The sequence below is a fragment of the Neodiprion pinetum genome, chromosome 5 (assembly GCF_021155775.2).
Source record: "Neodiprion pinetum isolate iyNeoPine1 chromosome 5, iyNeoPine1.2, whole genome shotgun sequence".
Lineage (NCBI taxonomy): Eukaryota > Metazoa > Arthropoda > Insecta > Hymenoptera > Diprionidae > Neodiprion > Neodiprion pinetum.
In genome coordinates, this window is record NC_060236.1 from 28,137,106 (window position 1) to 28,161,599 (window position 24,494).

The following is a 24,494-nucleotide window of genomic DNA, read 5'->3' on the forward strand; positions in this document are numbered from 1 at the left end:
CGTAGCGCAGACTGGTAGCTTGTTTCTTTCTTTCTTGTTCTTTTTTTTTTTTTTGTTTTTTTTCATTTATCTATTTAGTTATTTATTTATTTGTTTGTTTCTCTCTAAATCAAAGAGTGCACCGGCGGCAACGGATCGCAGAAGAGAACCGCGGACTTGTGCGAAATGCGCTGAAAACACAAACCAGGTTGCGGAGAGATAACGAAAAGTGGCGGGGGGATAAAACCGGGAAAGTATAACCGGGATAAAGATCGCGTTTGCTTTCTCTGTAATATCGCGCGTTAGTCAGAATCTGTATCTATAATGCAAAATCTCGGATTTCTTTAATACATTATAAATAAATACGTCAGCAGCAATTTTATATTATACATACGTGTATATGAATTTATATTTTGCGTGCGCGTGTGTGTTTGATTTAAATTTTTTATTAAGATTTAAATATACAAACGATCGAAGGAAATGAAATTTTTAATGAGATCGTACTTTTTTTTTTTTTCTTTCGTATTTCGTCTTTTTCGTCGTAAATATAATGGAACACTGCCAAGCGGAAATTTCTCGACGTAAAATCTATCTTTAGGATCGAATCTGACGTTTGTTAGATTCGAATCTATACTAGTTTCTAATACATATCCGCGCGTTGATTTATACATTGGACGTATGTATATATATATATATATATATGCGCGATACGTATGTACATACATAAACGTAAGTGCGAAATTGGAAGGATTAATTTTGGCAAAAGTCTATTTCGCGAGTCGACGTATCACGGTATACGTACTGGCTAAAATCATACGACTATAACAGATTCGGGATAACGGAGAGCTGCTGCGCGTATACAAAATTACGTCAGTCCATTTAAAATTAACAAAACTACTACTGTTGTTGTTGATGTTGCAATGATTTAAAACAATTGTACACGTATTCGCGTTAATTGAACGTTGAAAAAAATCGTTTAAGGCGACTTGGACGAAGTTGAATTATACTTAATGTTCGGTAAAAAATTACTATCCGCAAAATGTATTTAATTAATTTGAAAAAAAAAAAAAAACTACACTGGTTCCAATTGATTAACGAATATGATCGGTATTCGGGGAGGAAGAAAGAAGAGCTTAATAAATGAAACCAGCGACTGTATCAACACGAGTAGATGTAACTCCTCCCCCAGTATGTGACAATTGCAATGAAAGTTGGCAATTATAATTAATTGGAAATAACGAGGTATATAAATTGTTACGGAGTTAGTTTCCGTGGCGCAAGACTGTAATTACAACGAAACTTGCTGCGTTTTACAGCTCGTGCGTTTAAAATTGTCGAAAGTAAATCGCTCGCTTCAACCGCATTGATAATTTCACTGTCAATCCAAGTAAGCGACAGCTTCCGGTACAGATACAGAACAATTTTAATCACCAAGACTGCATAACTATAAATAAATACAATACGAAAAATCGAAATTCTTTGGTGGGAAAAGTCAAAATGGGCACGTCGAAAGTACGGGAAACATTGCCGAGGGTCTATTCCCATCATCATCATCATCATCATCATCATCATCATCATCATCATCATCATCATCATCATCATCGTCATCATCATCATCATCATCGTCATCATGATCATCATCTCGGTCTATTTCAGGAATTCAGAGCAAACGCGCGAGCGAGCAACCGAACTCAAACTCGAGCCAACTTAGGTCATGCCTCATCGATTTTTCACCACCACGAGTCGGACATGGTCTTCTATAAATTATTTAGCATTTTCTGTCATTGAGGTCTGTAACTACACTTAACAATTATAATTGATACTCGTACTTACATCGGAGCACTGAGCAATTCGTCAACGATTTTTGTAACTGCTGATGGGAATGTTTTAATAAGTTTATGGGGTGTAATGAACATTTCTGAAATTCAGTTCATTTCCGAGGATATGATTTTTTTCTTTTTCAGTCTTTAAAAAAGTACCGAACAAAAGAAAATTAGTTCACTGTTATAAGAATCTAAAAATTCGGGGCGTGTCCCGATTGAACGTCAGATTTTTTTTACAGTTTTTATTCGATAAGATTTTTATTCACGTTCGTATATTTTGTTGATAGAAACTGAAGAACGGATTTGCTTTTTTTTTTTATGTATTTTTCAACTTTTATATCATTTTGTATCACATTTCTTTTTTTTTTTTTAATCAAGGATTAAAACTTGCTCTTTTACTTTTACAGAAAATTGCTCGTCGTTTTTGACGTCGTGGCAATTCATCAACCTTTTGATAAAATAAAAACTCCGGAAAGTCGAGTCTGCGAAAATTCTCAAGATGGAGACCACGCCTTGTGTCTGCGTTATAGGTTACTCGAGAGCTTGAAAATTTTGAAAATTTTAATTGTTCTTCATTTTAAAAACATACAATTTGAACTACCTGCAATATTATACAACGATAGTGAAGCTGGCAACCTTAAACTAACGATAGATTTTCTTCAAAATCGTTACTTCGCATTATTTTAGAATTCATTGAAATTCAGTAACCGGTAATATAAATAGTGTAGAACATAATAATATCTCGCAAACTCGTCTGCTTCGAAGCTGCATCAGGAATTAGCAAAACAATAACTTTTATTTTATCAACATTTCGTACTTCCAGCCTCGTAACTTTTTTCCCCAGTTTGTCTCACATATTTGCAATCTTTTAATTCAAATTATCGCAATAGAAACACAAAAATATGTGTAGCAACATGTGCAAACCGTGTAACCAAACAGTATATATCAAGATAAAACCGGTGGTTAAATTTTCTGCTTACGTAGCCATAAAAAACTATTTTTCATTTAGTACTCGGTACCATATTTCTAAACTTTAATTAGAAAAAAAATGAATGAAAAATAATAAAGGTAATTAATAAACCGTTGATATAGTACACAGTTTTTTTTTTTAACGATACCCGTTTTACTAAATTTTTCTAGTTACTATAACAAATGAAATTTTTCTCAGTGTACGCGTACTGCGGTAATTTAACAAACGAAATATCTCCGTTTGCGTGAAAAGTCGTCGGATACCTAAAAGATTAGAGTTTAGGACGCATGAATAATAAAATTGACCCTCTCAGGATCCGCTCAGCATCAGCTAGCATGCAGATCCGAGACGCATGGTCACCGGGTTTTGCCAGGGCGACGCCATCAGCGTCGGGGCGCCGTGTTGACGCGGTTAAAACAAGGGTCGATAAAACGGAAGGCAGCCGACTCCATAAACTCGGCGCCCGCACGACTGACGTTCTATGTAGACGTACGTAGGTACACAATACCTGCTTTGCCGTGCCTTTAGCCCCCCACACGTCATAAAATATTGCTAGAGCCACTCTCGCCCCCTGAGGTCGTTCCTCCACCGCCCCCGCGGCTGCGATTTTAATCTCAGACAGATTGAGAATGATGCAGCAGTCCGGAGTTTAAGTGAGAGACTGAAGAAGCATAAGAGGAAACAGACACGGAGAATCCGAGTCTGTTTCAAAAGATTTTTCTTTGTCTTTTTTTTTTTTTTTGTATCGTAAGTTGTTTCAATTTTTTTTCTTTTCTCGTTTTTCTAGATAAATTTTCAAATCTATATTGCAAAAAGAACAGAGAGGAAAGAGGTTTTTCCCTATGAGTGTTTTCCGTACGCAAAGTATCCGTTTTTATGACGGCAGAGCGAATCGGCGAATGCGCATGCGCGGTGTACAGAAAATACCAATTTTAACGCTTTTCTTTACTGCGCGCATGCGCTGTCGCAAAGAAATCTGACATTACGCGACCCTAACCACAATTTTGCGCTTCGTGTGAAAAAAGAAAACCGCGTAACACTCTTGTTATGTAAAGAATCATGTGCAACAAAAGGGCAACGCCTTTTTTCACCTCGCGTATTTTCAATATTCGTCTTCAGCTCACTTGCTAATTCTCAGATCACAATTAACAACCGCGTTTGTACAGTTTTGAACCCTCGAAGTTGACGAATTTTTTATCATTTCACCAAACGGCGCCGTAGAACAAACCGTCGTCTTTATTCTTGGGAATCAATTTTCTTTCTGAAAAACATTGAATAAGAATATTTTTCAATCCAAGTACGCAATTTCAATAATTAACCAGTAATTTTTCTCTTATAAGCTATAGAGTTATACTGTATCGTAAATCATATTGACTCGGTAATTTTTGAAATTGCGTATTTGGACACAAAAATATTGTTATTCATTGTTTTTCAAATGAAAAATCCATCCCGAAAAAAGATATTAATAATTCCTTCTACGACGCTATTTGAGAAAATGATGAAGTAATTCGTCAATTTCGAGTGCTCAAAACTTTACGAACACGGTGGAAAAATTACCTTTTTATGGTCATAATCGTATTACTTGACCTCTAAAAATACTTAAAACAAATGGTTTCAAAAGGAAATATTCACCCGAGACACCCAAAAACATTGAATTACTTTATGACGCCATTTCACGATTCTTGGCAGTAACGGTACGGACGGATTTGAACCAAGCCTTGGCAGTCAAGTGGTTCAAACTGTCTTTCAATGTTCATACATCGCCATTTTCCTTTACACTACAGTCACAACAATTCCATAATTCCCCTACACTCTATCCTCGCAAATTTTTTCATTTTTTTTTCACTTTTCTCTCCTTCTTCCGTATCTACGAAGTCAATCGCGGTCGTAAACCCAGTTAGTAATAGTTAGTTTCTACCCAGCAGCATAAATAATAGTACAGACGTACCGAACGTCCAAGACACAATGGTAATACAACGATAATACCTGTAATCACTAGCACGTTTACATACCCTATGTACAAACGTGCAGAAGGAACGGCAGACGGATTATACGGAGCTTGTGCATAATCTGTTAACCATCGTACAATAATATCGTCCGTCGGTGCAACGCCAATAACAGTAATGATGATGGTACATAATATACCCTGAAGTAGTTCACAGTTTTTAGTCACATTACAACAGACACGATGCAGTGTAGCAGTTATTCGGCAGCTCATTATCAGCGAGTAGTACGATCAACGAATAAGAAAACGATCATCAAACTGGCCGTAATCACGGGTGAGAAAAAATTTATACCGCTTGGCAATCAGCGACCTGATGATTACTACGTGATTAGCATCTCGACCGGCAGATTGTGGTCCAAGATTTAAATTTACATCTGTCCGTATATCATTCATTTCAGGTCATTCAGCCTATAGCGATAATGAAACAACCAGTCACAGATTTAAGTTAAAACGTTTCAGCTACTCGGCAAAATTTTTTATTTTCATTTCAAATGTTTCAATTTTCAATAATAGTTTCAAAGATTCTTCAATAATTATTTCGCAAGTACAGAATTCGAATAATGATTTCACATTACCGATTTTTTTTTTAAAAGCTGCTTCTTCCTGATTTTAACAGTTTTCAATATCAGCTGTGAATTTGATCGTTCGTTAGCAGTGACTTTAGAATCTTTAGTTACTTACGTATAGTAGGTCTATTATCTGTATGATCGTTAAATTGAAAGAGTGATTAGCCCCTCGATGAAAATCAACATCGGACAGTTTTCTTTCTTCATTTTTATACATTTTTATACATAGTTAGCGATAAAATGAAATAACAACTGACTCGTGGATATAGATGCCGGTTCGCCCACCCATACTTATAGGTAGGTTAACGATGACAAATAAATACCGGTATCCACAGTTTGTAACAGCTATCGGTCAATGAGAATTGAGACTCGAGAGATGTGAATATCGGATCCATCAAACGCAGCTGATTGGTCTCTCGGTCCGCGAATAGTGCATACGGCGGTAAACGAGGAATCAATCAATCTATTGATATTTCAAACGTTATGCAGATATGTATTACACGTACATATGTATAAAAATGCGTTATATACCTACAAAATAGATACGAGTCTTGTAGGTTTTCAATAGTGAAAATTTATACATCGATAAATATTGATGGAGTTTGAGCGAAGTAAGCGCGTCGTCGTGTGATTCTCATGTATTCACGGTGAGTTGATTTTTTATTTTTTTTTTAATTTTTTTTTCTCTCTAAATTTATACGTTTGCACGGCGAATAAAATAGCTGTTGTAAAAAAATCAAAAAAAAAAAAAAAATTTAAAATTCACCACTTCGCAGAAGAGCGAACGATCCTGCAGGATCAATGAGATGAAAAAATAATGGTTTCCATGTGGAGGTGATACGCGAATGAAATTGAATGGGCGATATATCAAATAAGAATGAAATTTAGCAGCTGCATCCGTACCGAATACGAAGGCGAAATATATAAAACAGAGGGGGAGTAAAAAAAAAAAAGGAACTACGTTTATCTGCACAGTTGAATTTCGAATCAAATTAGCTGCAAATTACGCAATACGCGTAACGAAAGGAAAGAGGATTTTTTTTTTTTTTTTCTTCTTCACGTTGATTTTTCTTCACCTTTTTGTCTTCAATCTTCGAATAAAGAAAGAGTGACAGCTAGACGGAAAATTGCGCAAAGTATGACTGTGACGCAGTGACGCAAGGCAGTATCACAGGCATGTAGAAGTGCCGCTGGTGACTGTAAAATTCCACAACCGGCAGGTGAACTTTCGCGCGTAAAGTCACGACAGAAAATTGAACAATGAACCGAACTCTGTTATAACTCAGTCAATCGACCGATGCAAAGGTTCCGTTTCACTCACGGTTACATCGTTGACTTCTTTTTTTGTCTTCCCCCCCCTCCTCCCCCGTCTAGTCGTTTCGTTTTTTCTGTCATGTATACTCAACCGCAGAGAATAGAATGTAGGGAAGATAAAAAATTACAGGATTCAATTTCAATCGAAGTGGGTACCACAAAATTTTCCGTCATTGATTCTGATACTGTAATCGATACCTTCAACGTTGCTTGAACATTCACGAGAATTGCGAAAAAATTCAACTTCGATAAAAGACATGTCAATTGGTTTCAAGTTTTCATCCGATTGACAAATTGTTGTTGAACAAAAATCTTTTCTACACGTAGCATTGCAACCAGTACAATTTTCTCGCGTTTTACCCGTCGGCAAGATTTTTAGAAAATACACAGGGAAATTTTTATGCTGTCATATATAACAGTACAGCTTTCCTTTCTTTTATTCAACCATTTCTCTTTTCTCGTCTTTTTTTTTTTTTGTACGTCGTGCTCTCTTTTAACCGCAACGTGACAGGTTGTGCGGGTTAAGCCCCGTACGATATAAAAGTCAAAAGCGATACTCGTTGTCGTAGAAAAAGCTAGAAACGAACGTCACGGGCTAAATCCCCATGAAATTGGCCGTGCTGACGACCCGTTAAATCTTGTAGCATGTACGAAAGAAGGTGGCCTACAGTACCGCGGAACGAAACGACATCGTCGTGCCGAATGGGCGAATAATATATCCTTGTAGAGGAGAATCAGTCTGACGCTTCTTGTCTCCTTCCTCTTCTCCTTCGTTTTTTTTCTACTTCTTCTTCTTCTTCAAATTTCTTCACTTATCAACAGTTCTTCGTCTAATTTTACGTCAAATTTTTTTTTACCCTAGTCAGGTTGCGTGTCACGGACGGAGGACTTATCGGGTCAGCGCAGCCCGGGCCTCCACTACAATCGGTAATTCCCCATTCCGCATGATCGCGCGTCATCCCGGCCCGACTATCGATTCCTCGCTACTCCGACTTCCGTCTCTCGACAATCGACTGTCGACCATCGATTCCCCGTTACCGACCATCGATTCCGTGTTATCGATCGCTCCGTCAGGTAACTGTCGCATCGACCGAGTCGGCTAGTTTCATAATTCGCCGCAACGCAACGCCGCCAAACGGTCGGCGTAACCTTCACCAAAACCCCGGTCGATTTGAACTTTTATACTTGTAAAGAATTTTTTTTTTTTTTCATTTTGATTTGCGTTCTTCAACTTCAAAACTTTGTTCGTATGCTCGGTATACGGATGATATGATAATATCAAGCGACATGATTTTATTCTTGCATTAATTATATGCAGAGAGAAATGTCACGACGCGATTTCGATTATAGACACGATAGAGGTGGCGAAAAAAAAAAAAAAACATTACGACTATGTTATAAAAACATGAAATGAAGTCCGAAGAAACTTTTATAATTTTATAAAATATTTTTACGCTCTTAGACGTGTTTATATCCGGTTGCTTGTAGACCCAACGATTTTTTATTTTTTAACGCGTTTGTGTTCACACTGCAGTTCTCGCGATGAGAAATTTTGTTTACTGAACAATGTATAAGCGACCTCGTAACGATTGAAATTAAACGCGTTGCCGTGTGAAAAATTGAAACTTGGCCCGATATTCCATTTTTTTTTTTTTATATATGAATTACGTAATAACAATATCATTAAAACGATAACCGTGATAGGGAATCGTTTCGCTTACTTCTTCTCTTCTGAGAATAAAAACGTACATCCTGGAGCGATATTTTAGCATAGTGAAATTTTTACAACACCAATTTACTTATCAGTTGATATATAGTCAGTATTTAAGACCCACAGAATCCCTGATTAGACGTTGATGATGTAATGCAGCTTCACATAAAACGAGCAGTAACATTGTAGCGAATAAATTTCTTTATAATTAATTTATCCTTTCATACCCAAATCATTCGAATTGATTAGCAAAACGACTTCACAACGACAACGAGACTGTGCTTGAAACGAACCAAAAAGAAAAAAAATCCACTCATCACACCACAACAACCCTCCGAAAGTTTTCCCTACCGAGTTCAAGGTTCTCTACGCACCCCCATCGTAAAATTAAACAAGGTTAATCTCTTCAGGGAGTACAAAGTGTTCAGGGACTGTTAAGTGAGGTCAGTAACGGTACGACAGCCCCGTTTAAACAGGAATTATCATTTTTCATTTGAATCTAACGTAACAGCTGACCAAGAAGACAACGGAAACCAGAAAACAGTACTGAGAACATTTTTTTTTCCCATCATTTATACCTGAGATATAGATTTCTATTCATCACTTTAACGGGGTTGCTTAATTTTTGTATTTATAGTACGTATGAGTACCAAGTAAAAAAGAGTGCAGAGAATTTCCATTCCAAGTAGCTCTACGTATATCCAAAGGGCATTTGCGTTGCCAATAAATCAATTTCCAAGAGATGCCTGAACAACAACAGCAACAACAACAACAGGGCGTTTTAGCTGCCTGTCTACAATATGCTAGACGCTGAACCGAAAGTGCAGAGAACTGACGGTGAGTAAATTTAGCACTTGAAATTACACGAATGATTAGAGATCCTGACCAAGCCTATTTTAGTTCCTTCATTAGCAATGCCTCCTTCTCCTTCTCCACCTGTTTTTTTTTTCTTCTCGTCTCTGTTATTCTACACATAGAAATGCGAAAAAGACAACGACGATACTTATAACCGCGTGAATAATAAACTTGTTCAGCAGTTTGTCGACTACAGCTTCCCTCTTTTTCCAATACAAAACAGCACAATTCTGGGTCAGAATAATGGACTTGTCCAAAGCGGGTATAACACTACTAAGGCCACCGTTGAGTAGCATAGCTTCAGGCGATTCTCTTTCGAGTTCGATACAAGCTCGTCTCCTGTGCTGTTGCAGCCATAACTCATACCGAGGGTGGTGTCAGAAGCTTACATGCTTATACCAAATTAGTATATCGGAATAGGGAATTAGGCATCGAAGACTGGTAGCAGCACCACCGTAGACGACTCATAGGTCGCTGTCGACAATCGATAAAGTAAAAGTACCACCTAGTTGTAATCCTTGATTGAGTCTGACAGAGTGGGATGGTTCGTACAGTTCCAACGATCGGCTTTTTCATACCCTTTGTCCGTTCCGACTTACGCATTCTTCACATCCAAACTGAACACTGATATAAAAATTATGAACAGATTGATATGGATGGAAAAACTGTGGCAATATCAGCGTTAAATGAAAAATAAGCAGAATATCATGTATTAGGCAATATAATGGAATAGGTACAATTAAAAGGTTGTAACTCTGTCTGTGTATGACTTTCGATTGCCGTTGGAACCATATTCCTCAATCATCGAATCATCGTCATCATCCATGTATATTTTCAACTTTTCATACCTAGCAAGGAAATAATTAATGAAATCACTCAGCACAGCAGCAAATTCAAAGATAATGTTTTTAAATTTAACTTGTAAAATCGATCGATCATAGCGAAAAGCATATGTAGCACATATATACCTAATCGACCTTCGCTGCTGATTTTTTTTTTTTCTTTTTCTTACACGAGTAGCTAAGAGTAACCGGCGAGAGAGCGAGTGGCTCGCAACGTCGAGGTATCAGAGAAAGGTAAATCAAGGAAGAGAAAGAAAGAGAGAGAAAGAGAGAGAGAGAGAGAGAGAGAGAGAGAGAGAGAGAGCGAGAGAGAATTGACCTTGGTCAAAGTCGCGTGCCACGGAATTCCCGACCAGTGAAGAGACCTGCGCACGTGCCCGGAATATTTCCGGTGTAATTCTATCGTTTTTTATTTTTCTTTATTGTCCTGTTCTTCTTCCACACACTCAATCATTATCTCCGTCTCTATCTCTTCGTCTGTTACGTTTCTTTTTCCTTCTTCACTCCCGTAGCAACATCATCTCTTATCCAAGTCAAAGTCTGACACGTTTAATCGTCGTCGTCGCCTCTCTCTCTCGCTCTCTCTCTCTCTATCGCATAGAAAGTTTATTTTCAAATTTTGATTTATCGTTGTTTCGGAAGCACCGACGCGACGCTTTAGTGTTATACACCCCGAGTCGAGATGAACCCTGGTGTACGTATGTTTGCGTCACAAACCGACAAGTGGAATTACATTAAAATATACATGCAAATGCGATTAAACGGCAATTTGCACAGTGCCGTTAATAGGGCTTCGTCGACACGTAGAGGCACCGCAACCCGCCTCCTATTCGTTTTTCACATCGTCGATAACACATTACACATACCCAACCACCCACCTACATAAAACGATTTACACAACCCAACATCACCGCAAACCCGTCACGCGTTGCTGCTACTGCAATCAAACAGTAACGACAACAAAGTCATTGGACAGTCATTGATCAACCGTTAGGATAATCGTTCCAGTGTATATCTTCACTTATAAACTTGTATTGTTCAACATCTACACTAAATTTACGCAACTGCCAATTTTTCTTATTTATATATGCATGTATCGTCTTGTGCCAAAACTACGAAAATAGCGTGAAAACAAAAAAAAAAAAAAAAATATCAAATTCATCATATCACTCTCAAAATCATATGTGCTAAGTGACCGTTTTCTGTGTAAACCGAGTAAAAGCGGCAACAGATTATGCTTGCGCGTGAAGGATCCGATGAATACTGCTATCATCGAAATTCAGAAGGTGAATTAAATTTGAAAGAACCACATGTAATGAATATGCACGTTTGAATTGGCTCAAAAAGCTGCATGGTAAGACAGAAAATAAATTTAAAAAAAAAATAAATAAAAATATTGCATAGTGGGAAGCTGTGATGATCATGATCATGATGAAGAAGGAGAAGAAGGAGAAGAAGGAGAATAAGAAGAAGAAGCAATATCAGAAGCCTAAATCAGCAGCCTTGCCTTTGTATAGCCCTTACAGAACACCTTCGAAAGGATTACGAACCTCTAGTATCTCGGACGATGGTTGTCACAGGCCAATCCGAGGAATCTAACCTTTTGCAACACCACATAATATTTATCGTATCCACGTAAATACTACGTATATACTGTATGTAGTATACTTCAAACGTATCGTATGATCACACCGCACCAGCACCGCCGCCGCGCCTAGGTCAGGGGTCAGAGGGTTGCGATTAAAGGGGGTACAACCGGGACAAGCAGTTAGGTATAAAATGACGTGAGGCAGCTAACGGACTTAATAATGCAATATAGCAGAGCAAGACAAGTACTGTCTCTGACGGTGAGACGGTATTAATCTATACTTTGTACATACGTTGAAAAGAGGATGAAGATGAGGACGGGGATAAGGATAAGAAGGATGCGATGCAGCAGCTGGAATATGTGCGAATGATGAGAAGATGAAGTAGACTTTAGAAGAAAACGGATTATGTATAAGAAAGAAGAAAAAAATGAAATAGAAATTGGAAACTAATGTGGGGGGTGGGCGATGGGGTAGGAAAAAAACCACAACTAAGCAGCGATGGTGTAAATAACGTGAAGGGTGAAAATTACATGTCGATGATAACTCGGTGGTGTGTAGTGACAGTAATACTACGGTTTGCTTAAACCGTTATTATCACGCGGAGAAACACTAACGAGAGCCAAGAACGAGACGCAGGATGAGGGCGAGCAGGATTGACTCGCGACCAGGATTGCCGATGGCCGGCTTCCTCCCGTAGAGGGCGAGAGGACGGACAAAGTGTCGGAGGGCGCAGCGGTAGTTGCCCTCGCTACCACCGAACATGGCGTCCCCTATATCCAGTATGGCGCCACCCGGTTTTGGTCGATAAGCCCGCACCGTTGCTACCACGGCAACTATAATTCACCAAACACAGTCTGCGCTCACTGTCATTCGCCTACACATGTAACACGTGTACGTCGGTGTGCGTAGAAATTTTCGTAGATACACAGAAAAGAAGTCCTACACCCTACGAATTCATGGGGTGGTAACAAAAGGAGGAGGTATACTTGAGGACTCGGTGACTTTTACGACTCTTCGTGTCTCTTCGAGGTGCGGCATTCGACACCCTGTGCAGACGACGACGAAATGATACATCGTCGGTAATTAGTGAGGAATTGGTTGGCGGTACACTTGATGATAATTGTGTATCATAAAGTAAACGGTAGCGTTTATCACAGTTGTTGAGAAAATGAAACGAGACTACTAAACCCAAATGACCATTACCAATTTATGATAGTTGGTACTTTTATCTAATTGCGAATAAAGATTAAGGTTAAGGGATATATTCTCTCGCAAAATTTCTTATTTTTTTACAATTGCAGATTCGAAATTGAGGTATAATACACTTCTCGCAAAAATTAAGGGAACAACAAAATTTTCGAAATTTTTTGGTGATTTTCAACAGGCTGTATTTCAGTGAAAAATGGTCGTACAAGAAATAAAAAAACCAAGCTTTTGAAGCTTGAAGACTCTAGTTTTTGAATTTATTGGTTAAAAATTTTTCAAAGCACTATTAGCCGTGCAATCCTTGGATAAAGCACGAAGAAAAAATTTTCAAAATTTTTGACATTTTTCTTTTCGCTCTACGGGCATGGAAAAATTTTTCCGAGCTAAACTAGTGCATAGGTCGCATAGCCTGTTTATTCAGCTTCAAGATGCTTTTTTTTAAACCTCGATACGACCATTTGTCTTCGAGATATCGAATTTTGAATGCCAAAGGATCCTTTTTCACTCAACTGCCGATATCTCTGGAACTACTGGTCGCACAGCGAGCCGAAGGGCAGTTTCTTTTTCTGCAGAAAATTTCCTACAAAAATCTGTCAAGGTTGATGTCAAAAAAATTTTTTTTCCACCGGTAACGTTAACGTGAAAAAACAGCAAAAAAATGCCATTTTGCCTTTTTTTGGATAATCGACTGTATCTTCGTCAATATTGGGGGGAAAGCTTAGGTTAGAAGAAAATTTTACAGCCTAATGTACCCCAAAGGTCCCCCTAAATCGGTAGATCGATCGGTTTAGCGGTTTTCCTGGACCGATTGATTGAAATTTTGAAAAAATTAAGGGAACAAGGTTTTTGGTTCTTAAAGAATTTTTGGATAATCGACTGTATCTTCGTCAATATTGGGGGGAAAGCTTAGGTTAGAAGAAAATTTTGCAGCCTAATGTACCCCAAAGGTCCCCCTAAATCGGTAGATTGATCGGTTCAGCGGTTTTCCTGGACCGATTGATTGAAATTTTAAAAAAATCAAGGGAACAAGGTTTTTGTTTCTTAAGGAACCTTGTTCTCTTAATTTTGTCAAAATTTCAATCAATCGGTCCAGGAAAACCGCTGAACCGATCGATCTACCGATTTAGGGGGACCTTTGGGGTACATTAGGCTGTAAAATTTTCTTCTAACCTATGCTTTCCCCCCAATATTGACGAAGATACAGTCGATTATCCAAAAAAAGGCAAAATGGCATTTTTTTGCTCTTTTTTCACGTTAACGCTACAGGTGGAAAAAAAAATTTTTTGACATCAACCTTGACAGATTTTTGTAGGAAATTTTCTGCAGAAAAAGAATCTGCCCTTCGGCTTGCTGTGCGACCAGTAGTTCCAGAGATATCGGCAGTTGAGTGAAAAAGGATCCTTTGGCATTCAAAATTCGATATCTCGAAGACAAATGGTCGTATCGAGGTTTAAAAAAAAGGATCTTGAAGCTGAATAAGCAGGCTATGCGACCTATGCATTAGTTTAGCTCGGAAAAATTTTTAAATGCCCGTAGAGCGAAAAAAAACATGTAAAAAATTTTGAAAATTTTTTCTTCGCGCTTTATCCAAGGATTGCATGGCTAATAGTGCTTTGAAAAATTTTTAATCAAAAAATTCAAAAACTAGAGTCTTCAAGCTTTGAAAGCTTTGTTTTTTTATTTCTTGTACGACCATTTTTCACTGAAATACAGCCTGTTGAAAATCACCTAAAAATTTCGAAAATTTTGTTGTTCCCTTAATTTTTGCGAGAAGTATAGAATCAAGATTTTTACCATCGATACAATAACGGTGTCTTATTTTTCTGAAGAATCAGAGACCAGAACTACTGTGAACTCAGACTGTAATACGAACCCGGAACAGTACAAGGATGGAATTTATTGTGTCCAAATGAAAAGAGAAAAAAATAATGGTAGATTGTTGTTTGCCTTATACTAACAGCTATGTAACCAACGGCTGTTGATGAATAAACGGAAATGAGTTTGATAAAGCGTGCAGAACCCTCTCTCACAAGCACCCTATACTTACGGATAATTGTTGGAAATGAAAATGGACCCGAAACATCAAAACCATGGGTGGGCTGTACATTCGCGAAGCGAGCAAATAAAAAGTAAACCAACTAAATAAGATAGGTTTTTTTTCGCGGATTACACGGTCGATCGTTGCAGAAGAACACGCGTTCTGGCCAAGAGGATCCGCAGCACGCGAGGAACGATGATCCCAACACGGTACGGACTCTCCCCTGGATTGCGGGTTTCTAAACATAGATTCTTTTCTCTCTTTCACGAAGTAACGTCGCCTCGTCAGTCGTCTAGCTGACGCTCTGCGGCCACATCGACGGCAATGACGGAATGAAAGTGAACCGTGAAAAATGAACAATCTAAATTAGAATTTGAAGGAAAAAATTAAATACGTCGACGCAACGCGGAGGCGCCACCTTCATTGCCAACGTCGATTTAGACGTCGCGTAGCTTCTTGACCTTATACTATTTTAGACACCCGTACGACCCCCATCCATTATACTTATCCCCATTCGAATACACACGTGCCATGCATCAAGGTAGGCACGCTCTTCGACAGACTCGCACACCCCGACCTAGACCTAGATCCAAATTTTTATTAATGAACGTGGATGTTTTACGAAAGGATCAACATTTGATAGAACAATTATCTAGTGCTGGACACAAGAGGAAGCTAACGGACTTGGTCTCGTCTTGATTTTGTCTTGATTTTCGCTGTTTGACAAAGACAAGATCATAATAGAAAAATTCAAAAAGATACCAAGATTAGCCCGAAGTAGTCTCGACAAGAGTCTTGCCAAAATTAGTTAATATTGAAAAGAAAACTAACGAATAAAGTTAGTCATTTCAATGTTCTGAAATTTTATAAACATCTCAAGGTTGAAAATGCTTTGCAATCAAAATACTTTTTATTTTAAATAAATATATAAAGTTTTTTTTCCTCGTCCACTACAATGAGGATTTTTCCAGAAACAACTGTTGCATCGTTTCGAAGATTCAAAATTTATATAGAGTAATACCCGAATAATCGAAGGCCAAGGAATCATCTACCAAGACCAAGACCAAGACTGCAAAATGTCATATCTCGTCTTCACCTCCAGTACAACAGTTATCGTAGTTCTGGCTATTCATCGATTGTCATGGACGAACGAAGTGTTACATGCAGTCAAAAAGATGAATACAAGTGTGTAACATCAATTCTTCGTCAAAGCAACACGTACCCAAGGCCTTTGAATTTATTTTTGCAAAATCGGTAACCTGAAAATCAGTGATCGATCACGCCGAGAACATGAGCCTCGAGGAATGTAGCCCCATGCAGAACTCCTGACGACGACGACGAGTTATTAACATAATGAGAATTCGCGTAACCGTTGCGAAAACGCGGTGCGGTGTCTTTCTTATGGTAATGAACCACCACGCAATACACTATACACTCTGTTGGGCGTGTCCCCTGTATTCCTGTGCTCAGTTCACGAAGAGGCAAACTCGCCATTGCCTCCACCTTCGCTACATATTCGATTCCTCACGAAATTCATTTCCCCCCAAGGTTTCATCGATGCCTCTCTACCACTTCTACACTTTCCTACAGTTTAAAGCCAGAGTTTGGAAAGGAAGGTAATCATTGTTCACTTGATCACGACTATATTTCCGAACGAATGTCGATGAGTATTGAAAGAAAGAAGAAGAAGACAAGTACAATATCAATCCTGTTCACAATTACAGGTTACAAAACCGACGTTTCTTACCATTCCAAACCATTTCGAGCCTCACCAACAACTACTGATCCTAATCCCTTGCCGTAGTGACCTCCTCTATACCCATAAGAATAAAAGAAGAAGTGTTCAAATGAGGTGGAGAAAAACCAGAGTGCTTTACACTGCGCCCAACACCTTCAAACGAGGAAATCTCCAGTGCACGTTGTAATTTGTAAAAGGATAATGAACGTTTAATGATGAGGCGATGGAGTGTCTCCATCTGTATATTAGAAATTCCGATCTCCTCCTCATAGCACTGCAACGTAATCGGCTAGAGCGTATAATTTCTGGTTGCCCACCACGTGGTTTAGAACGTCTGTAGTCACCGTCGTTGTCACTCGTCCGCGATCAGCTGTTCAGAACCAAGCTGGCGCGCACGCGCGAGCCTTTTACAGCACCCATCGCAAAGCGACGTGAAAGTGGGCGTACGTATGCATAGAGACAAATACCAATACACACACAGAGGACTCTGTGTAGGTTTTACGAGAAATTGATTTTCCCCATTCGCCACGTGGCCCCGCGTCTCGACCACCACCTCCACTAGATTCCAAGCAGACGAAACCTTACATCAGCAAAGAATCGTTTGCTTACTGCTGCTTTAACGGCATGTGGATACAAAATTCACCTGCGCATATTACTACATGTATATATGTAGGTACACACACGATCGTTAAATCCGGGTGTTATAATAGGGAGAAAAACACGGATCAAATGACACCGAAAATCCTCTCCTGCTGCTCTAGTTTGTCCCCCCTCATCAGAGTATAATTTGGACAGTTCTGGTATAGCCGATATGTGACATGATACGTACATCGGAGTTGACGGTAAAGGTTTGGAAAGAAATTTTGGCAAGGAATTATCCGCCTTGACATATATATTCTAGAGAAATGATAGAATGAAAACAATTCGTCACAGTTCATACTTCGATGCGTGATCTTTTGTTTTAATAAAGTTCCTACGATTCCTAGTTCCATGAAACATATAGTTTTGTCATGGTCCAAGTTTCACACAGAATAGTTTCAAAGAAATCCAATAAGCCGTCGAATTTTTAAGTGAATTCCAGCCTTGACGGTAAAAAATTCATTCATATGTACACATCAATTTTCATTGGGGTCAATTTCACGCCAAGTATTCACAGTACCAAATTCCACGACAATACCAAGGAGTCCATTCATTTTCATGACAACCATGAACATCCTCTAAGTGATATCTGTATTAGATATGAGAAACAAACATAGATAACGTCGGTAATGAGGAGAAGGTCTATAAACTGCACAGGTGTTTTCCAGCTACCGAAATAACCATAGAATATATATTATACACAGACTATACACACCGAGGTAGGTATGTTATCGATCCCTGCGCGTTTTTCGAAGGCCCACAACTTACAATACTCTAGAAGTATAATAATCGATGTTTTACTCTGCAGAAATAACGACGAACAAATTACCCACACTCTCTAATCACTCTCTGTCTCTCTTTCTCTATTGTTCTCCGCAGGATTCTTTCTTTATCGTGTACAAATCCTTGTACATCGTGTAATTTCGTTCAAGCATATAATAATCAGGGATTAAAATGTCTTTTGCAGGGTACTTTAGCCGCCGAAAAGTACTTAACGTGTAACATATAGCGACTGTATAATAATAGCACTCCCTGAAGCCGGTTTTTTCCAACAACTCACACAGACTACCTACACAACAACACTACCGCCACATTCTCATTCTCATTCTATTGTTTACACTGTGACTAACCTAACCGGAAATTGCCGAAACGCAGCATTACACAAAACTATACCGTAATGCATTCCGCTGGTAAATTTTGTCCCTGGGACGAGGATGTCACGGGATAAAGTCATAACAAGGCTCTACTCTTGCGGTGTGAATAAAATCAAAGTTTTTCCTCAAACTGCCCCAAAAATTCCGAGATCGTGGTTTTTATTATAAAGAAATAAACGCATCATCGGCTTAAAAACGGACATGGAATCTTATAAAGCTTCCAAATCATAGCGAATGAGGATTACTGTAATCTCCTTACGGACTACTGGGTATCCTGATGATGATTATAATCGAAAGACGGATTGATTATTGGTCACAGTTTTCGAGACCAGAAGCATTTTGAAAGGCTAACGGTATCTTAATCTCTATACGGAAATTGTGATGGGATGTATAAATGCATGGATACGAAGAAAAGCGATCCCGATTCTTCGAGGATGAGGCGATGCTGCTTGTTTCCGCTGTTGCCGCTGATGGTGATTAAGTCTAGCAATCCGTTAAACGAAAGAACGGTGATTGCTTTAAATTAATCCAAAGCTGTAAGAAGGTTGCAATTAATCCGGTAATTGGCCACTTAGTTCATTAAATCGAGCTAAGATAATTAACGGCTTTGCGATGCGCTCCGAGAACCCCTCGACCGACGATGAGTCCGTCTGACTGAATGACCGACTAGTTGCCCGAAGCATCGTCTTCTCATCTCGCTTGCTCATATTATCTTGTCACGTCGAACCATACGGTACTTATTATAGTCTTCGGTATGCAGTAAGAGGAAACTGCAGCCACCGAGAAGCGAAGAATTCGGGCTAAGACTGTAAGCTTGAAAAACGGCGTTATGTAGGTACTCGACAAGGGTGCCTTCCAGTTTCTAGAATATGATGCAGATTTAGAACACAACCGTCGTGATTCGCGGACCCAAGAACGCGAGGAACGCGATTTTGCCTCACGAAACACTTCCTCCCCCTAACGAGTAATGGCAGCTAGCCAATTCTGCGCGAAACCAGATCCGAGCAAAACCTCGAGATCAAGATTCCAAATACCTAACCACGCAATGGAATAGAGTAGAAAGTAGAGAAAGAAACCACTCGTCAGTGAAAACTGATTTGTTGTTGCTGTAGTTGGGCCAATTTTCTTAAACACTTGTAAAATCGAAACAATATCGAAAGGACACCACAAGTGTGTTTCGCTTTTCGTATCAGACCCCCGAAGACTTCGTTCAATAACTTCGCCTGTAGCGCACGGATAAAACTTTCAACACCAATACCATGAAAGTCGGTTTTGAAACACTCCCAATCTGGTCAAATATAGAAACCGACGATAACGTGGATAAATATGTACATATTGTGTATGTGTGTGTGTGAAATTCCAAGCTTAAGCGAAAATATGTTCTTCCAACATTCGGTACTGGGGAAAAAAACCCAAGTTTGTTTCAACAATGTTTACTTCGGTGAAGTGTGATCAACATTGCTACTAGGTACAAAGTATAACGACCTCTCTCTCAACTGTCCATGGATGATGTAACTATACTATATAGCTAAGAATCTATTCTATTGACGATGAGAAGAATTTACCGATTTTGTTTTACGATTTTAATACGGACTAAAAAGACGTAAAAGGATCCGGCATTGAAAAAGTTTCGCTTGAAGTATGCCCGTTACAACCAAGAAAAATCGCAATTTGCGCTCAAGTAATAATAAAGTTGCACATTAGGTATACATGCCAGTCATATATGTATGATAAGCGTTCATGCTCCAGGTGCACGAACAGCAGAGTGGGAAATATGTGTACTAGAAAATACTTGTCGGCTTTAAGCGAGCATGAGACACTTAGAGAGCAGATCCGCCTTTCTTACATAACGAAATTGCTGATCGTCAAGTGTTTTGAATGTTGGGATTTCTAATACAGTCGGTGCGCGTTGCAAGTGTGCGGTGATATCTAATCTACCTGACTCAACGGGTACGACATTATCATTTATCAACCTCTCTACATACCTACACTACCAAGCACAACCCAAAGCCAGCAGCCGCCGACTACAAGATCGATATCCATCCACCTTTCTGGCAGCGCGAGTCTGGGAGTTTTAGGATATGAATTCGGAGTAAATACTTAAAACAACATTACGAGGATAACGATAAGCTGGATGGACGAAAGTCGGTAACAAGTCATGATAGCCGCGGCGTATCCATTCATTAGGAATTATGTATACGCCATGGTGACTGACTAGGTAATTATGTGATGACCGCATTTCACAATAGGGAAACAGGATGAGAATCAAGGTGATTCGTGCAGACGAGGTCGGTCACGTTTAGATGCCTCTACGGTTATACAAACTTCGGAAAAGTCTGAATAACTAAGTGGGTTTATTCGGAATGGTCAAGTCAGAGAGTATGGTTGAATATGATAACGTAACTGACCCGTCAACAGCAACCATCTCAAGGTACAACTGCTGCATGCTGCAACTTTCAAACAACTGGGTCAAGTGCTGCGCGCAACGTTATAGAAGAGTTTCCTGTATTCGCTCATCATCAATTAGTGTGGCATTCGACGATGATAAGAACTCGATGCAGCTACTTAGATGCATTAAAACTTCGTCAAATTGACCTTTTAGATAGATGAACTGGGTCTAATCGTGTTCAAGAAATACGGTCTCAAGTCACGGAATGCGATTTGCGATTATCGAAATGCGGTCAATTTCTACTTGCGTAACGGTCCTTGAGAATGAGGTTGAACTTAGTAGTAACGTTATTGCGAACAATGCATGTTCGCAACTTTATGATCGTCCGAAAATTGGATAAACCATAATAAACAAAACATCCCTGATAACTTGAAAAGTCAACTTCTCGAAAATTGTTCTAAAATTGCGCAATAATTAACTTTTTTGTGATTCACGTTTCGTTGCTTTAACTTTACTAACTTCAACCTCGTCCATGCGATATGTTTTAATTGAATTGAATACATTTATAGAAGCACTCTTTTAAAGTCTCGGAGTGAGAATTCACTCTAATCGAGTGAAAACTGCGCAACTCCAAATCAACTGAAATTTTCACTCCGAGCATTTGGAGTGAAAAAGTTCACTCTTAAAGGGTGAATATTGACTACGTCATGCAAATCGCGCAGTTTTCACTCAAAGGAAATTTAGAGAGCAGCGAGATTCATTCTCTGCAATAATAACTCAAAGTGCGTTAAATTCTCGCCAAACTCTTAAATCCACCTCACGTGGAACAATGTATTATATTGAGACACCTCGTTATAGGCATCCCAGTTATTTTTGATCCAATAAAAAGGCGCGCCGTAATGATGAACTTTGTTGCGCAGCAGCAGCAGCAGCGAGGATGAGAATAATTGATTCATCATCATCGACATACGTGTGTGTTTTCTTTTATTCGAACATCAAGTATGTGACACGTGCATGACCCGAGTAACCCACAGCAGCAAATGCGAATTAAGGAGTGAGTAATGAGTCCACATCATGTATACTTGAGGCTAAAACTGCACCATATAAGGTGACGAACACGAGCTCAGCTGGCTGATATGTCAGGGGTAAAAAGCAGAAACGAGAGAGAGAGAGAGAGAGAGAGAAAAAAAAAACACAATTAAAAAAAGTACAACCACACAAACTTCTCTCTGCACTGTCAGTAACACGTAGGCACAATCGTCTGCCTGCGAGCCAGCACGCTCGCTCCTATTCCTCAATGAACGTTAACGAGGATGACGATCAAATTTTAGCTCCAATTCCACATCGCATATAATATCCTACCCACGCAGTGGATGATAACACAAGCAAGTATTTGGAGAAAAATAAACGATATACATACATATGTATGTGTATATATACAATTTGCGTGGGCGTACGTAAAGGTGTAGATATTCTCGAAATTTTTGAACACGTTCCAACTATCTCCCGGTAATGAATACTTTCCAATAATGCGTTTCATCTGTTACTTTTCCCCAATTTAACACCGAACCACGTGATAACGTTAACGTATGATTGCTTATTTCACATTTCGTTAGATTAAATATCTTCATCCCACGCAGACGGGGGGAATTTTTTTCATCGGATCAATACGTTTAGGAATAATAATATTAATCAAAAAGTTCGCGAATCGATTCCATCCGAGTAAACAAAGTTTAACCGCAATTTAAAATCATGATTCCCTGTTCAACGACTCTGAGGGTGCAGGCTGACTGATACCATCGAGGGAGAAAATTCGCAGAGGACGTACCTAAATCAGGGTGGCTGTACTCCGAGTGCATCGCTAAGACCATTCAACCCTCGTCCTGAAGTTCCTTTTTCTGATCCAACGCGAACAACGGCACTTCCCAATGATAAGTGATCACCCTGTCACAGTCTAACACAACCTTTGTGATTGCAGTGCGCAATCGCGAATAGGATAAAAAACGAACTATATGTGTATACAAATATATATGTATATTCGTCGATAAATTTGTCTGTCAACTTTGTTCCCAACCACGCGGAATTTGAATTGAATAAAGAAGAAGACAAAACGCGAATGTTAAATTGTCCGTAGCACCAAACCACGATCACCACAAAAGTGTGCAACAGGGTAACACTTTATAAGGATAAATTCCGAGCTCAGCCCCGATGAAGCGTTTTCTATTATCAGCAACTTGACCGATGAATGAACAGTGACGCAACGGTTCCAACGGAGTTATAAGTTCATTTGAAAATGATGTATTATTATTCCAATGACATTCATTCTACGAATCACTTCTCTCAAACACCAAGCTCGATGGATGCAGTCAACGGATGGATAGGGTATCACAAGTTTAATATTTGAACGGTACTTTACACGCATACACACACTGACGATTTCAAAAGTCACAAATAAAACTTGTGAGGTACACTTCAAGGGTGTTCACAGCAACTCAGCGTTGAACCTCCGCAACGACGATGATGATGAGTCGTTAAAAAACACCATGTCAAGCTCCATTTCGATCCAAAATATAATTCAACTCAAATTACTGATTTACAAAAAAGAAGGATCGTCGCCTCAAGGGACTTGCAAAGCACGTGCGATGGTATCAGAATTTCACTTGTTCGCGCAGATCGTTAAAACAACTTTGGTTTGCTCCCGTGTGCCTCTCTCTCTCTCTCTCTCTCTCTCTATCACGGTTCGTCGCAGACGGAATGACCGGGACGTCAATGTGCTCTGCCGTCTACGACGGACGTTCTTGGAGTGGGTCGCGCATAGCTGGTAAACCGAAGCAGCCAGCATCGTCGTCTGGGTGCCTGGCTTGAATCACACCCCACCCCAGATAAAGTGGCGATGCCATGTCGGCGAGGAAGGAATGACGGGGTGCACAGACGTTTTAGAAGCGTCGCGACGCCCGACGTCGGGGATGCGACGAGGATACCGCGCGTGCCTTTTGCTGTCCTCTCTCTTTATCGGACCATCGAGGATGACGGGCAAGGCGTTCCGATTCGTCAACGTTCGTTCGTTTGACGGACAACGGAGAACCGTTCTCGAGTGCTTCTCGTCATCGACAAATGCGTTTCATTTTATTTCAAAACGTTTGCCAGAGCTTGAGCGGAAAGGTTTTTGACGTCGTTCATTCATTTTCTTCTCCTTCTTCTTTCTCTGAACAATCTTTATTTTTACCAACGATGAGACGAGCTCCTGGTATAAAAGAAGAGGAACCGTCACGAATATCTTTGGACGCATAAATTTCAAGCTAGCTATACCTGATCACGATCACAAAACACACATCCACTTCTGTGTTATTTGTAATCTTCGCCGTTGAGTTTCGAACAATGATAATGATAATGATAATGATAATAATAATAATAATAGTGATATTATACTGTAATTAAGAGACAAAGAAGTGATCGTCCGGATCACAAGCTAATTCATTCCAAGTTTAGACTGTCGAGAGAAAACCTATTGCTTGAAAACATATATAGAATAACACTGTTAAAAGATGTTCAATTTATAGCCAGACCACCCAGAATCGGAGCCACGTGCTTTGAAGAGACCGATCCAGAGCATTTTCGAAACTCTTTGTGAGACTACGAATGCGGTTTTTTGGTAAACGATACGATGAAGAACCAT

At 39.3% G+C, this 24,494-nt stretch overlaps 1 protein-coding gene across 9 annotated transcripts in view; it reads right to left on the bottom strand.

Moving 5' to 3' along the window:
- The window catches only part of LOC124219504 (ensconsin), an 80,774-nt gene that overhangs the window by 53,260 nt on the left and 3,020 nt on the right, over positions 1–24,494 (bottom strand). For 2 of the 9 annotated variants that reach the window (XM_069136242.1, XM_069136241.1), the window contains exon 1: positions 22,647–23,538. The exons of 4 other annotated variants lie outside the window; for them this stretch is intronic. Coding sequence is in view for 3 of the 5 variants with exons in the window: in XM_046627145.2 (XP_046483101.1) it covers positions 11,616–11,682 (67 nt within the window). In the remaining 2 variants the exon portion in view is untranslated. Of the gene's footprint in view, positions 1–11,615; positions 11,698–22,646; positions 23,539–24,494 lie in introns of those variants that run through there. 3 more of the 9 variants (XM_046627147.2, XM_046627157.2, XM_046627145.2) reach the window with 3 other exon arrangements.